Source organism: Chiloscyllium plagiosum, unplaced genomic scaffold (genome assembly GCF_037043375.1).
Source record: "Chiloscyllium plagiosum isolate Xiang-an unplaced genomic scaffold, Cpla_swu_hap1 HiC_scaffold_5, whole genome shotgun sequence".
Lineage (NCBI taxonomy): Eukaryota > Metazoa > Chordata > Chondrichthyes > Orectolobiformes > Hemiscylliidae > Chiloscyllium > Chiloscyllium plagiosum.
Genome location: NW_028270143.1, coordinates 36,813,983 through 36,829,747, shown reverse-complemented (window position 1 = coordinate 36,829,747; position 15,765 = coordinate 36,813,983). Strand labels below are relative to the sequence as shown.

At 39.6% G+C, this 15,765-nt stretch overlaps 1 protein-coding gene across 1 annotated transcript in view; it reads left to right on the top strand.

The window, feature by feature from the left end:
* The window catches only part of lrrc72 (leucine rich repeat containing 72), a 73,649-nt gene extending 57,884 nt beyond the window's left edge, over positions 1 to 15,765 (top strand). The window contains exons 7-8 of the mRNA XM_087987107.1: positions 6,544 to 6,574; positions 14,445 to 15,765. Coding sequence (XP_087843233.1) covers positions 6,544 to 6,574; positions 14,445 to 14,601 — 188 coding nt within the window. The 3' untranslated portion in view covers positions 14,602 to 15,765. The remainder of the gene's footprint in view (positions 1 to 6,543; positions 6,575 to 14,444) is intronic.

Below are 15,765 nucleotides of genomic sequence, written 5' to 3'. Positions count from 1 at the left end.
TGGCTTATGCCAAAACTAGGAGAGTGATTGCATAGACTAGCCAAACAACAGCCTGACATAATCATTTTCATGGAATCATGTATTACAGGTAATGTTCCAGACACTGCCATTACCATCCCTACTGATGTCCTGTTACAATGCTATATGGTCAGGAGGGGTTGCCTTGGGTGTCCTCAACATTGACTCCAGCTTCATGAAATCAAGTCAACTATGGGCTATGCTGATGCAGCATTTTGAGGAAGCATTGAGAATGGCAAGAGCAAAAGATGTACTCTGGATGGGGGGACTTCAGTGCCCGTCAGCAAGAGTAGCTTAGTAGCACTGATGTCGACTGAGGCGCTCGAGTCCTAAAAGACATATCTGCTAGACTAGGTCTGTGGCATGTGATGAGGGAGCCATTAGGAGAGAAAAATATAAAACCTAATTTTCATCAATGTATCTGTTGCACATGCATCTGTCTATAGCAATTTGGGTAAGACTGACCACCACACAGTCATTAAATCTGCTCTCTGCATTGGGGTTATCTTCCGTCTTGTTAGATGGCACTCATGGGCATAGATAGTAGTCACCCCGGACCCAGGTGTTGGTCCTAACTTGGATCCCTGCCCTTGCCACACTCTTAAACTGAGCACTACCAGCCCACCACCCTAAATATTGGACCATATTGTAACTCCCTGTCCTGGCCGTTGGTGGCATTACTACCAGGCTAAATGGAACAGACTTCTAACAAATCTAGCACCTCAAAACTGGGCACCCATGAGGTGCTATAGGCAATCACAATCTGTAATGCTATGGCCTGGCATATTGCCTATTCTAACATTATCATCAGGCTGGGAGGACAAGCCTGGTTGAATGAAGAGTGCAGGAGGGTATGCCAAGAGCAACACCAGGCGTACCTAAACATTTCTGTGGGTCCTGACAACATTCCTGTCAATGATCCTGAAGACATGTGTTCCTGAACTAATCATGCCCCTAATCGAGCTGTTTCAGCATAGCTACATCATTGACATCTACCTGCCAATGTTGGACCTTACCCTATCATATACGGTGCACAAGAAGGAGAACAGATTCAACTTGACGAATTACCAGCTTGTCAGTCAACTCTCCATTGAATGTAAAGTTACAGAAGATGTTGACATTTCTATCTATCAATACTTCCAAAGAAATAACCTGCTCATTGATGCTCAGTTTGATTCCCACCAAGGCCACTTGGCTCCTAACTTCATGACAACCTCAGTCCAAGCAGAGTCGAATGAGCTGAACCCCAGAGATGAGTTGAGAGTCTCTACCCTTGACATCAAGGTAGCAGTCAATCAAGTAAATAATCTAGGAGCCTTAGCAAAACTGGAATAAATAGGAATTGGGGGAAATTGGAAATGAAGATGGTTGTGGTTGTCGGAGATCAATAATCTCAGCCCAAGGACATCACTGTAGGAGTTCCTCGGGATGGTGTCTTAGGGTCAACCTTCTTCGGTGCTTTATCAATGACCTTCCTTTCATCACAATTTCAGAAATGGGCATGGTCTCCTGAAGCTGCCTGAGTCTTTGTGCTGCAAGACCTGGGCAACATTCAGGCTTGGGCTGATAGTATGTCACATTTGTGCTGCACAAGTGCCAACCAATAGCTATCTCCAACAAAAGGACACCTAACCATCAGTCTTTGACATTTAATGGCATTAATGAATATCTCACAATTAACATTCCCAATGGTTATTAATGATCAGATCAACTATATCAATGCTATGGCTGCAAGATCAGATCAGAATTAGATCCTTGTCTCTTAATTATTCAGTGTTAGTGGCTAACATGGTCAGGTGTGAATTCATGTCAACTTAAATTAAGAGAAAATTTCAATTCATTTAAGTTTCCACTAGATGGCAACCTTTTATTTTGAAAGACAACTTATTTCAATTGAATTTTTAAACTTATTTTCAAATAGTATAATCCAAATATTTGATTGTCTTCAATACTGCGAGATGTGGTTAATCATAAACTGTTCAACTCACCTTAATTTATGCTGCAGTTTAAAATCAGTATGCTCTATTTATAACAAAATCACTTTGCATACTGCTGGAGATTTATATAAAAAATAAAGTACAGAGGAACCTCAATTATCCGAGGAATACGGCCAGGGAGTATTTCATTCAGTTAATCGAATTCCAGATAATCGAATGCAGGATAACATAGTTTAGCCAAGTACCGGGACCTTGTGATCTTGCCAGATAATCAGATATTCAGATAATCAAATGTCAGATAATCGAGGTTCCTCTGTAGTATCCCATGTACTTTTCAAAAGGAGTTAGTGAATATGCTGTTTTATAATAAACAGGGCTGTTTATACCATGTGAAGAATACCAGAAGGGAAGTTGACTTATGGTACAAGACCAATATGGATTATTTCCATTCTTTAGTTGACCTGAGAAAGTAATTGCAGACTTTCTCTTTGAACCATTGCAGCTCATGCATTGATGGTGCTTCCATTATTGTATTCAATAGGTAATCCCAGAATATGGACCCATCAATGATGAAAGAAAATGTTGTGTCTTGCTGGAGTACATGGAGTTTATGGTGTTGTCATGTCATTGCCATTGTTGTCCTTCACATAGGAAATGCAAGTCTGAGAAGTGCTATTGAAGTGGGATCAGTATGATGCATCCTGTTACAAAGAAGTTGAAACCATAGTGCAATAGTGGAGGAGGAAGTTGGCTATTTAGTTTGGTGACAGGAGTATCAATTAAACAAATTGCTGTGTCTTGCAAGGTTCAGTGCTGTTGTGGGAAAGATAGCCTGCTAAGTGTAGCATTCTTATTTTCCCTTTCCTGCTCAACTTTCATGTCATAGCTGGATTAAGGCTGTGACAAACGTTGAAGCTGAATGGTAGACAAACAGGAGGTTGGAAGGACCCAGCAAGCCAGGCAGCATCAGGAGATGGAGAAGTCAGCGTTTTGGATATAACCCTTCTTCAGAAATGGAGAAGGGTTACGCCTGAAATGTCGAGTCCTCCACCTCCTGATGCTGCCTAGCTTGCTGTGTTCTTCAAACCTCCTGCTTGTCTACCTTGGATTCCAGTATTTGCAGTTTTATTTATCTCTGAATAGTTCTGAAAGAGCTAAACATTCACTGTGAGTAATCAAAGATGCCACTAGCTGACACTGTTGTTGAACCCTTAAAGTTACTTTATTGATTATGGAATTTGGAACATGGTCTGGTTAAATTTGTACTAAATCAAAAATATCTTGTGTAGGTATCAGGAACATAATGTCAGTTAAGATGGCGGTGGCATGAGGATTGAGCAGAGTGTCAACAAGATTGATTCACATTTCTTCAGCATTGCAGCCTGTGTTTTGGAGCCCATAGCTTTCACTGTGTCCATTTTTTATTTCATATTTAAATGTAAAATAAATGTATGGAACTGATTAACCCTAGCATCTGTGTTGGTGAGGACCTCGAAGGAAGTTTAGTAGATTGGTCTAACATTGGAACTTTTGTCTATTAATATTTCAGTTTTGTTTCTTGCATCCTTATTCTGAGTTTCACCATAGTTCAAGATGGAAATATTCATAGCCCTTCTGTCTTCTGCTACTGCCTGATTCTTTTTCCCTATTCTCAGAAGGCAAGACGTATTGAAAGGATCTATTGGTTATGTGACAACTGATTTGGTATATTTTTTGAGATATGTTTCATGTAGCTCTTGACTGTCCTTGACTCCATGTGGTCTCTACACTGAATGAAGCTAGAAAGGTAAACAATGTTCTGTTCTGTACTCTGGACTGTGGATGTATATGATCCTGCTGCTGTTTATGATGGCCCGCAAGTATTAATAGTATTCCGGTATTGGATTGCAAGACCCGTCCTTAGTTTCACCCATTCATGGGATCAACACGCTTTGAGAGAAGTTGTCCTTCCAAAGGATAAGTAATCCTCCTAAGTATCTAGTCAGGATCTGTGATGACTCCAGCAGGGTTTGCCTCTGTGCATTAATTGTATGAAAATGATGCCAAATTATTTAGTTTAAATGAACAATATTATTTCTGGTGTTTATGCTGGTAAAACAACAGTGTCAACTTTTACCCCCTCAAAACGGGTGTCTCCAGTTTGCAAAAGCTATATGAAAGTATATTTAAGAAATTCTTTAGTAGGATTTTTGTGGCTATTTGGTATCTTTTTGTTTTCACTTATTTGATAGGTATGTCTTACTTCAGGTTTTTTTTTGTTTTATGTATGTATGAGGTTTGAATTTTAGATTCCCAACATGAAGTAATCCAAGAGTAATGGAGATCAGGCTACACAAGACACAGTGTGCACCTAGTTATCATTATCTTCCTATCCACATTTATTTATATTTGCAAAGGACAATACCATGTTAGCATATCATAAGCATGATTTATACAAATTGTGTTCTCATGAAAATGTCCTGTTGTCGGCATAGGAGCTAGAGCCAACCTATACTGTGTCAATGTCTCTCACCGCAAAAGCGGGTCAGTGTTCACAATGGTAAAGCTAATGGTAATAATATCGAAGTAATTCTTAGCACGCCCAATTAGAATGTTTCTTTCTGGAATATATAAAACTAAAATTAAAGACGTAAAATTAAAGTCATGGCAATCAATATTATTCATATTTCAATGTTTAGATGTTACAAACTTAATAGTCCTACCAATTATAATATTTCCATTTTATTGATTATGGAATTTGGAACATGGTCTGGTTAAATTTGTACTAAATCAAAAATGTGTAGGTATCAGGAACATAATCTTCAACAGAAAGCTAAGTATCTTGGCCTGGATCTTCCACTCGCCTTGAGCTTTCACACTGCAACATTGGAATTTCTTGCCAAGTCTTCGGAGCTTCACTTTTCCAGAAATTGTAAATGCAGAGTCCAATGCAGAGTTCCTTCTCAGAGTTGTAATGCTGGGAGAAGAAAACACATATTCCCTTAATACAGTACAAGCTGCTGTAAGCTAGGTTTAATGGTCCACTGTGAATTTTACAGAATGGATGAATGTTAGTGAATGGGTGATTACATGAATGGGTACGTGTGTAATTTTATTTGGAGGGTGGCTGGTAGATAGGGTGGCAGGTTGCTGAGGTGGGTACATGAGGTGGTTTGGGGGTAGTCGGCACAGGTTGGTTGCAGGTAATTAGATCGTGTTTAGTACTTTATCGATGGAAGGTAGTTAGGATGAGAGAACATTCAAGTTAGGGTTGTGGGAGAAATCATGGGGCAGAGGTAGTCAGGTCTGGTCAGTGAGTTAGTTGGGTGATCAGGAGCTAATGTCATTGGAAGGGGTAGTCAGGGGATGGGGTGTGGTCAAGTGGATGTTGAAGGTGGCTGGCTTGATGGAGTGATGGTCAAGGGGGGAGTTAGGAGCATGGGTGTTCATTGTGAGTAACTGGGATGTCTGCTCTGTAGTTACCTAGGAGTTAGAGTAGATTTTAATCTGTCTTAACGTTTTCTTGATAACTCTTCAGATAGTAACTGCAGAATCATCTAAAGTTTCTTCATACAACTTCAGAGTTGGGGACCTTTGCAAAAAGTCCTGGGGAGCAGGGAGATTGCCTGTCAGAAGTTCAAACCTCTGGACAATTCCCACAGGCGTTCTTGCGTCTTCTGATGGGTTCCTGACATGCATCTTGGTCTGGTCTCAGATGATTGAAAGATTGGAAGATCTGAGCCATTATCTGATTCCAAACTGGGTCAAGATCAATAATAACCATTTATTGTAAGATCTTTTCTCTTGGAAAAAAAATCTTCTTGACTCTCCAAAGCTAAAATCAGGAATTTACCGAATGGACATACAAATCCTCCAGCTGCCACTTTGTACACCACTTGTTGGATACAACATAATGCTTTGTCACTATCTTATATATCACCGGTTATTCATGTTAGTGGTATTTTTGAAACTTGTATTTTGTTGAGAGAGTTTTTTATCCCTATTCCATTGAGATGTGAAATCTTTCAGCACTGTACATATGTGTTATACACCCAAAGGATAGATATAGTTTCTTTTACTCTATCCTAGGAAAATGATTAGCTGTCAAATCAGAAAACTAACACCTACTTTGCATTGTGGCATTTCGGTTTCCTGTATCAGCTATCCATTTGGCATCTCTGTTTAAATCCTTCGGAAAATTTTATGTAATATATTTGTACCACGTTTACTGGAATGGTTCAAAACAATTTGACTTCAAACAGCAAATTAAAAAAATTATGTTATCTCATTAGTCTGGGCTTGGCTTTGAACCTGTGTACCAAAGATGAATGGATATTTTATTGCATCATTCAGTTTTCTAAATTGAGTTAATTTTAAATAGCTCAGTCATAAAATACAAATCAATCTGGTACAGGTATTGTTCTTTGTATTTATTCTCCATTTTATCTATATTTATATATTTGTATAATGTGTCGAGCTTTGTTTATCATCTTAAAATTAAATTCTGACATGGAACAATGCAAACGTAACACGAGGGCAGAGGGACCACCAGCCTTATAAAAACGCCATTGATGCCAATTTTAAAAAAGTAATTTTGATTTTATTTCAGGTGTTTTAAACCAAGAGAACAAAATGATCAGGTTTGTACCTTCTTCAATTCATACTAAGAAATTTTAAAGTGTTTTAGAAACATGCCTAACAATAGTTGCAACTATGAAGCAAGTTGAGAATTTAGTTTTTTTTAACTAACGTTTTTCTCTTACTGTGCTCCATGTGGAATGAGGTCAGATATGTCATCAGAAGATATCAGGAAACTGCTCAGTCAATTGATCGATCGTTGCCACAATATACAGTCGTATTTTTCTGTTGCTATTTGTTTCAAAGCAAATTGAGAAAGTACTAGATGTTGGGGTTTTCGAATTGTGTGCTGAAGTAAACAATGGGATTTAACTATCTGAAACATGCAATGTCACAAAACAAAAACCTAACAATTGGTTTTGTAGAGCTTGTACTGAATGATAACTGGAATCAAGTGAGGGTTAGTCCAGCTTCCTGTAACAGATAAACCACCCCAAGAACCAGTGAACCCAGTTGACCATTAGACGTGCACCTGATTTAAAATTAAAATAAAATTCTATAAATGCTGAATCTGAAGTAAAAATAAAGTGCTGGAAATATTCAGCAGATTGGCTGGCATCTCAGGACAGTGAAACAAAGTTAACATTTTGAATCAAATATGACAACTTCTGAACCTTTTTGGTCAGAAATGCCCCCACAATCAGTGGATCTTTCTACCTGTCTCCAGTACTCTTCCTGTGAAGGGTTTATGCCTGAAACATCGATTCTTCTGTTCCTCGGATGCTGCCTGACCTGCTGTGCTTTTCCAACATCAGACTCTTGACTCTGCTCTCCAGCATTTGCAGTCCTCACTTTCTTCCAGTACTCTTCACCTGAACCCTCATTTCTGTTCTCTTGCTCACTCCTGACCTTTTCATTGAGAACTGTTGATGTGTGATACTGGCCATCTTAACTCCTCTGCTCATATTACTTATTCTAACCTGCCTCCCTCTGAATTTGCTATGCACCTGATTTGTCTCTTTTGGGTTTCTTAACCAGGGTTCATAAAGTAGATAAAATGTAATCAGTTCAATTTGTTCCTCTTTGTTTTCATTTCCTAATTAAATAGCTATTTATAGATATCCTTGGGAAATGATATAATAATTCCATATTTTTATCATTACTTTACTTGTTCAGTTGGCATTATTTCAGTTTTAGGAAGATTGAATTTAAGTTGAAATACATAGATTGAAATGCAACACAAAAAAATGTCATTGACCCAATTGGTCTGTGGCAGTGTAGAAGCTCCGCACAAGTCTTCTCTCATTTCACTTTTTCAATGTATCCTGTTTTTTTCTCACTCATCTGCTTCTCCTTAAATGCATCGATAAGAAATATCATTAGCATTCCATATGGTATCATTTATGGGATGTGGGTCCCAGGATCTATTGCCCGTGCCAAGTTGTCATTGAGAAGGTGGTAATGAGCTGCCTTGTTGAACCGCTGCAATCCATCTGCTGTGGGTTGACCCACAATAACATTAGGGAGGGAATTCCAGGATTTTGACCCAGCGACAGTGAAGAAACACCAATATATTTCTAAATCAGGATGGTGAGTGGCTTGGAGGAGAACTTGAAGGCGGTAATGTTTCCATATGTCTGCTGCCCCTGTCTTTCTAGATGGAAGCGGTCATGGGTTTGGAAGTTGTTGTCTGAAGATCCTTAGTGAATTTCTGCAGTGTACCTTGTAATTAGCATCAGTGGTGAAGGGAATGGATGATTGTGGGTGTGGTGCCAGTCAAGCATGCTGCTTTGTCCTGGATGGTGCCAAGCTTCTTGAGTGCTGTTGGGATTGCACTCCTCCAGGCAAGTGGGGAGTAGTCTATCACATTCCTGACCTCTGCCTTGTGGATGGTGTACAGGCTTTGGGGAGTCAGGAGGTGAGTTACTCACCACAATATTTCTAGCCTCTGACCTGCTCTTGTAGCCACTGTGTTTATGTCATGAGGCCAGTTGAGTTTCTGGTCAATGATAACCCCAGGATCTGGATAATGGGGGATTCAATGATAGTAACACCATTGAATGTCAAGGGGTGGTTGTTAAATTGTCTCTTATTGGTGATGGTCATAGCCTGACGTTTGTGTGGCGTGAATGTTACTTGCCACTTGTCAGCCCAAGCCTGGATATTGTTAAGATCTTGTTGCATTTGAACATGGACTATTTCAGTGTCTGATGAGTTGCAAATTGTGCTGAACATTGTGCAATCATCAGCGAGCATTGCCACTTCTGACCTTATGATGGAGAAAAGGTCATTGATGAAGCAGCTGAAGATGGTTGGGCCTAGGACATTACCCTGAGGAACTCCTGCAGAGATGTCATCGAGCTGAGATAACTGACCTCCAGCAACCACGACTATCTTCCTATGTGTCGGGTATGACTCCAACCACTGGAGAGTTTGCTCCCTGATACCCACTGATTCCAGTTTTGCCAGGGCTCCTTGATGTCACACTTGGTCGAATGCAGCCTTGTTGTTAAGGGCTGTCACTCTCACCTCACCTCTGGAATTCAGCTCTTTTGTCCATATTTAAACCGAGGCTGTAATGAGGTCAGGAGCTGAGTGGCCCTGGAACCCAAACTGCGTGTCGCTGAGCAAGTACTGTTTAATAGCACCGTTGATGACCCCTTCCATCACTTTACTGATGATTGAGAGTAGACTAAGGGGCAGATAATTGGACAGGTTAGATTTGTACTGCTTTTTATGTACAGGACGTACCTGGGTGATTTTCTGCATTGTTGGGTAGATACCAGTGTTGGAACTGTACTGGAAGAGATTGGCTAGGGGAGTGGCATGCTCAGGAGCACAAGTTTTCAGTACTATTGCTGGAATGTTGTCAGGGCCCTTTGCTTTTGCAGTATCCAGTATCTCCAACTGTTTGTTGATATCATGTGGAGTGAATCGAATTGGCTAAAGTCTGGTAACTAATGCTGGATATCACTGGAGGAGGCCGAGATGGTTTATCCACTCAGTACTTCTGGCTGAAGACTGCTGCGAAAGCTTCAGCCTTAGCTTTTGCAGTGATGTGCTGGACTCTTCCATCATTAAGGATAGGGATATTTGTGGAGCCTCCTCCTCCTTCAGTGAGTTATTTAATTATCCACCAACATTCATGACTGTATGTGGCAGGGCTACAGAGTTTAGATCTGATCTGTTGGTCATGGGATCACTTAGCTCTATCACTTGCTGCTTATGTTGTTTAGCATAGAAATAGAAATGGCTTCATCAGATTGACACCTCACCTTCAGGTATTCCTTTAGATGTCATTCCTGAAGAAGGTCTTTGACCAGAAAGGCCGATTCTTCTGCTCCTTGGATGCTGCCTGACTTGCTGTGCTTTTCCAGCACAACTCTCTAGACTTTGATAAAAACTCCAGCTTCTGCAGTCCTCACCCTCACCTTCAGGTATGCCTGATGCTGCTCCTGCCATGCCCTCCTGCACTCTCCATTGAACCAAGGTTGATCCCCTGGCTTGATGGTAATAGTTGTGTGGGGGATATGCGGGCATGAGGTCACAGATTGTGATGGAGTACAGTTCTGCTGCTGTTGATGGCCCACAGTGCTTCGTGGATGCCCAGTCTTGAGTGCTGGGTCTGAAATTGTTGTTCAAAGTCTGTCCCATTTAGCACAGTGATAGTACCACACAACATAATAGAGGTTATTCTCAGTGTGAAGGCAGGATTTTGACTCCACAAGGACTGTGGTGTGATCACCCATAACTGTGCTCTCATTGACAGATGCATCTTAGAAATTGTTAAGGATGAGGTCAAGTAAGTTTTTCCCTCTTATTGGTTCCATCACCAACTGCCCCTGACCCAGTCCAGTAGCTATGTCTTTTAGGACCCAACCAGTTCAATCTATAGTACTGCTGCCAAGCCACTCTTGGTGGTGAACATTGAAATGCCCCATTCAGATACTATTGTGCCCTTACAATCTTCAGTGCTTCCTCTAAGTGTTGTTCCAACATGGAGGAGTACCGATTCATTAGCCAAGGGAGGACAGTACGTGGTAATCAGCAGGAGGTTTCCTTGTCTGAAGTGGGCACTGCAGATGCTGGAGATTAGAGTCAAGATTAGAGTGGTGCTGGAAAAGCACAGCAGGTCAGGCAACGTCCGAGGAGCAGGAAAATCGACGTTTCGGGCAAAAGCACTTCATCAGGAACCAAAGAGGTTTCCTTGTCCATGATTAACCTGAAGCCACAAGACTTCATGGAGTTTCAGAGTCAAATGTTGAAGACTCCCAGCGCAACTCTCTCCCGACTGTATACCACTGTACCTCTGCTGGGTTTGACCTGCCAGTGGAATAGGACATAATTCTAGTCAGTTTTCAGTAAAGAAGATTCTCCTGAACTCTGTCTTGGATTCATTAGTCACTTACGTTTATGGCATTGAATTTTGGGCTTTCCTACAAATGGAAATATTTTCTGTACATGTATCCTGCTGGATCTGTTGAGTAGATTTATCTCTGAGTCCTCTCTTTTCTTGAGAAAAGTACCCCAAACTATAAATGAATATTTCTTGATAGAATATTTTTTCTTCTAATTTCAACATGGAAACAAAGAGCAGGAGCAGGCTATTGGACCTTTTCAGTTTGCTCCGCCATGCAGTTTGATCGTAACTGCTCCTCTATCTCAATGTCATATTCACACTTACTCCCTAAACTTCTTGGCATGTTTAAAAATCTAGCAAAGAAAGTCTCCCTTTCAATGAATATATTCAGTGACCTGGCCTCCACAGCCTTCTGCATTAAAAAAAATCCACAGTTTCACTACTCTTTGAATGACGAAATAGAAACAAAGAAGAAAAGAACAGGAACAGGCCATGCAACCTCTTGAATCTACCTCGCCATTCAACATGATCGTGGCTAAAGCCTTCTTATAGTCCAAATAAACCACATCCACTGGCTTCCCAATCAACTCCATGCATCCTTGAAGAACTCCAACAGATTTGACAAGCATGACTTACCTTTTGTAAATCTATATTTACTCTGACTAATTCTACCACTGTTTTCTAAGTACTGCACTATAAGATCCTTTATAATGGGCTCTAGTCTCATCTCAGCCCTAAATGGTCTACCCATACCTTGAGACTGTGTTTCCCTGGTTTTAGACTGCCCAACCAAGGGAAACATCCTCATGGCATCTATTCTGCCCAGCCCTATTAGAATTTGATGTTTCAATCAGACCCCTCCCTCATCTGTCGAAACTCTCATAACTACAGTCCCAGCTGAAACAATCTCTCCTCATAGACAGTCCTGCTATCCCCAGTATCTGCTCTTCTTTTTTAGGTATGGAGATGATAACTATGTGCAATACTATACCAAATCACCACATAACTGCAGTAAGACATCCCTACTTCTGAGCTCAACTCCTCTTGCAATAAAGGCCAGCATTTCTAACTGCTTGCTGTACTTGCCCATCCACTGTGTGCAAGGACAGCAGGATCCCTTTCGTGCATCCACACTTCCCACAATACCCCCATTTAAGTAATATTTTTCCTTCCAGTTTTTCATACTGAAGTGTATAATTTCACATTTAGTCATGATGTATTCTCAACTGGCTGGATGACTGTTGTGATATAGAGTGATGCCACCGGATGAAGTTAGCATGAAGGACCCTCCTAAACATCTTCCCTTGTCCAAGGTGTGGTGACCCTCAGGTCACCTATGATGAGAGAACAGCATTATGGTCCAATAGAACTGTGGCAGCCTTATCTTTACCTCAATCTATCTAGCATGTGTAGGTGCACTCATTCAACTTGTCCAAATCACCTTGAAGCCTCTTTGCATCCTCTTCACAACTCTCAAGCCTGCCCAGTTTTGCGTCGTCAGCAAAGTCGGAAATACTACATTTGGTTCCCTTGGCCATGTAATTTATATCTGTTATATATACTTGAGACCCAAGATCCTTGTGGTAACCCACTAGTCACCACCAGCCAGATAGAAAAAGACCTGCTTATTCCACCACTCATTTCCTGTCTGTCCACCAATTCTCCATTTGTGCTGATGTATTCCACCTATTCCACACTCTCTCCCTTTACCAACTAATGTCTTATGAGGGTACTTTTCAAAGCCTTCTGAAAGTTCAAATAGAACATATCCACTTGTTCATATAATTTGTTCTTATCCAAGGTGTAATCCTTATCCATTTTGTAAAATTTATGAATGTTTATCAACATTTCTTACTTTTCAGTTGTACTCCTTTAGAAATGAAACCAGGGCATTATTTGTATTTTTATGACCTGGATAATTTTTCAAGATTATAAATCTGCATAATTAGTGGTTTCACTAATTAGTCCAGTTGCACTGAAGGCCAGTCGTGAGTCTACCATGTGCCTAATAAAGGATTTTGAAAGGCTGTACATATTATACCCATATCATTATCTTGTCGCCTTATGTGTTACTTCTGCAAAGAGTTCAATACATTTAGTTAAGCAAGGCCTACCCTTTTGAAATGTCTGCTGGCTATTCTTTATTGTTTTTTGGATTCTGGTTTTCTAGTGAAACATTTACACTACCAACTCCTTCCACTTTAAGAGCTGTTTTCACTTTGACTCGCAGTAAGATAGATTGTTAAGCACATAACCTAGGTTTGTGTGCAGAAATTCAAATTCTTACTCTCCTCAGGTTTTCACCTTTCATTATCATAGTACGCATAAAAATTTCCTATGGAAACCTATGTTAAGTTACATCTGGTACTGTGGATTGTGTCTGAAGATTTGCAGGGAACTAAAATATTGTGAAAATGTAAAGTGTATCTCAGTTAATGCTCAAGAAACAGAAGTACAAGGAATATGCAAACCTAAAACAGTAGAAGTCATCTAAATGATAAACTTACAATTCCCTCCATATCACCCTCATAAGCTACAGTATGTCACTTACATGGTCATAAATTTAGTTCATTAGAGATGGGGCAGTATTATTGAGAATCATAATAAATAACATAATAAATAACATATTCCAACACGACTACTTTTGTTGTATTGGAAGGCTGCTGAATAAAACACCTGCTCCTAAATGGAGAAACAAGTATGTTGTGTCACAAACAATTCAGACATTAGTATGAAATGTTCACATCCCAGTTTACATTCTGTTAATAGGTTTCCTTATGCTTGCTACATATGGTAATGTGTAAGGAATGTTGATCAAAATGAGAGAGTGTTCTTTGTCAGGTATCAACTATGTTGAAACTGTTGATCAACTTTTATTGGCTTTCTAGGTTACCACATTTGTCTATTGTTTTAATTATGCATATATGAGCAAGCTCCTTTATTAAAATTTTCAAGCCTTCTTCCCTAAGCAGATCTTTCTGGAAATATAGTTTGCAGCTGTTTCTGAGATTTTATTGCAAATAGAATATAAGGCCGACTCAAAGTGACCATAGGTCCTTTTGCATTAGGTCACAAAGTTTCATAATAGATTTTTTGGGGGAGTTTCCAAGTAGTGTGCTGCTCCTGAGATGGGTCTTCAAAGCTCTCTGCTGCCTCTACACTTGTCTGGAGGGGGTTGATATATAATAAACTAAAACAGAAATTACTGGAAAAGCTCAGCAGGTCTGGCAGCATCCATGAAGAGAAATCAGAGTTAATGTTTTGGGTCGAGTGACCATTCCTCAGAATATAATAAAGTCTGCCTCTGAGAAAAAAAACACAGGTAGCTAATTGATGCTAAATGTTTGGCGCATATTAGAATGGAGTATCCTGTCCCTGTAACACAGTTGGAAGTATCTTAATGGCAAAATAGTTTCTATTTTTTCAATTTATCTTTGGAAGATTTGACTTTAAGAAAATTAGCAACTCTTTGACATATTTGAATTTCAGTTGAATGCAAATTGACTTTTTAATTGGTTTTTGAAATGTAAGAATAATATTGTGTTGTTTTATTTCAATTTGATACGTTTCAGAGAGCTTTCTGAGGATATTATTGGTTCACAAATGAGACGAAGATCAATTATGCAGTTTTCTACTCTGGATTGGAATAAAGTTCCTAATGCACAACAGAAGCGTTTGGCAGATGAACCTTTGTATTCATCTCACATAATTGTTACCCAGTTCAGATGACTTCAATGCATCATAGTGTATTTGGCTTTGAAACAACATGCCAAGATATTTTAAAAATGTACTTGAAGGATAAATGCCAAAGATTTAATTCTTACTATTGTTACTCTCTTATTAGCATTTAAGTCATAGAAATGTACTGTACTATTTTCGCAGATCTTTCTACAATTATTTTGCCCTAACGTTTGTACTCTTTAAGGGTGCAGATAGAAAGACCTTCAATCTCTAAAGTAGATACCAGCATAAAGTACATCTACATATATATGCCAAGTTAGTAAAATGTCAAAAACAAAACAGACGACTGTGGATGCTGAAAATCTGAAAGAAAAACAGAAATTGCTTAGAAACTTAACGGGTCTAACAGCATCTGTAGAGAGAAAGCAAAGATAATGATTCAAGTCCAATGATCCTTCTAGGGTATAGAAGATGGTTACTGGACTCTAAACAGTAAGACCATAGAAGAAAGAACAGCAGTATGTTGTTCAGCCACTTGAGCCTGCTCTGCCATTCACTAGGATCATGGCTGATCCGGCATGCCCCATGTCCACTTTCCTGTGTTTTCCCTGTTGTCCCTGATTCCTCTACTGATTAAGAATCTATCTCAGTCATAAATTTTCACAGGACCTTTGCACTCACAGCTTTCTGTGTCAAAGAGTTCCAAAATCTCACAAACCTCTGAGAGAAGAATTTTTTCCTCATCTCAGTCCATGATTGGTGCCTGTTTATGCTGAGACTCTCCTGGACTCTCATGGCAGGAGTAATAACTTGTTAAGACAATCCCTCCATACCAGGGATCATTTTAGTGAAGTTTCTCTGACCTGCCTCCAGAGAAAAACTCTGTTTTCTCACCACAGCTGAGATTTTCCAGCAATTTCTCTTTTTGTTGGTAAAATGTCAGCTATCTGGATACATGATGCTCCGGAAGTATATATAATAGCATATCTAAAGTTTTTGGTTATGTCAGTTTAATAAAAATAGTATGGTGTGCATTTTCTATTTTACATTGCACTTTCTGTACAAATAACGAATTACTTTGGTAGTACAGTCAACCTTAAAAAGTATCAGGTATTAAATTCATTTCCCATGTCAATTGGCAGTACATGTAGTTGTAACTAACATATTTTAGGCTTAATTACAGAAGGTATTAAAATCAGTAAGTGCTTCATG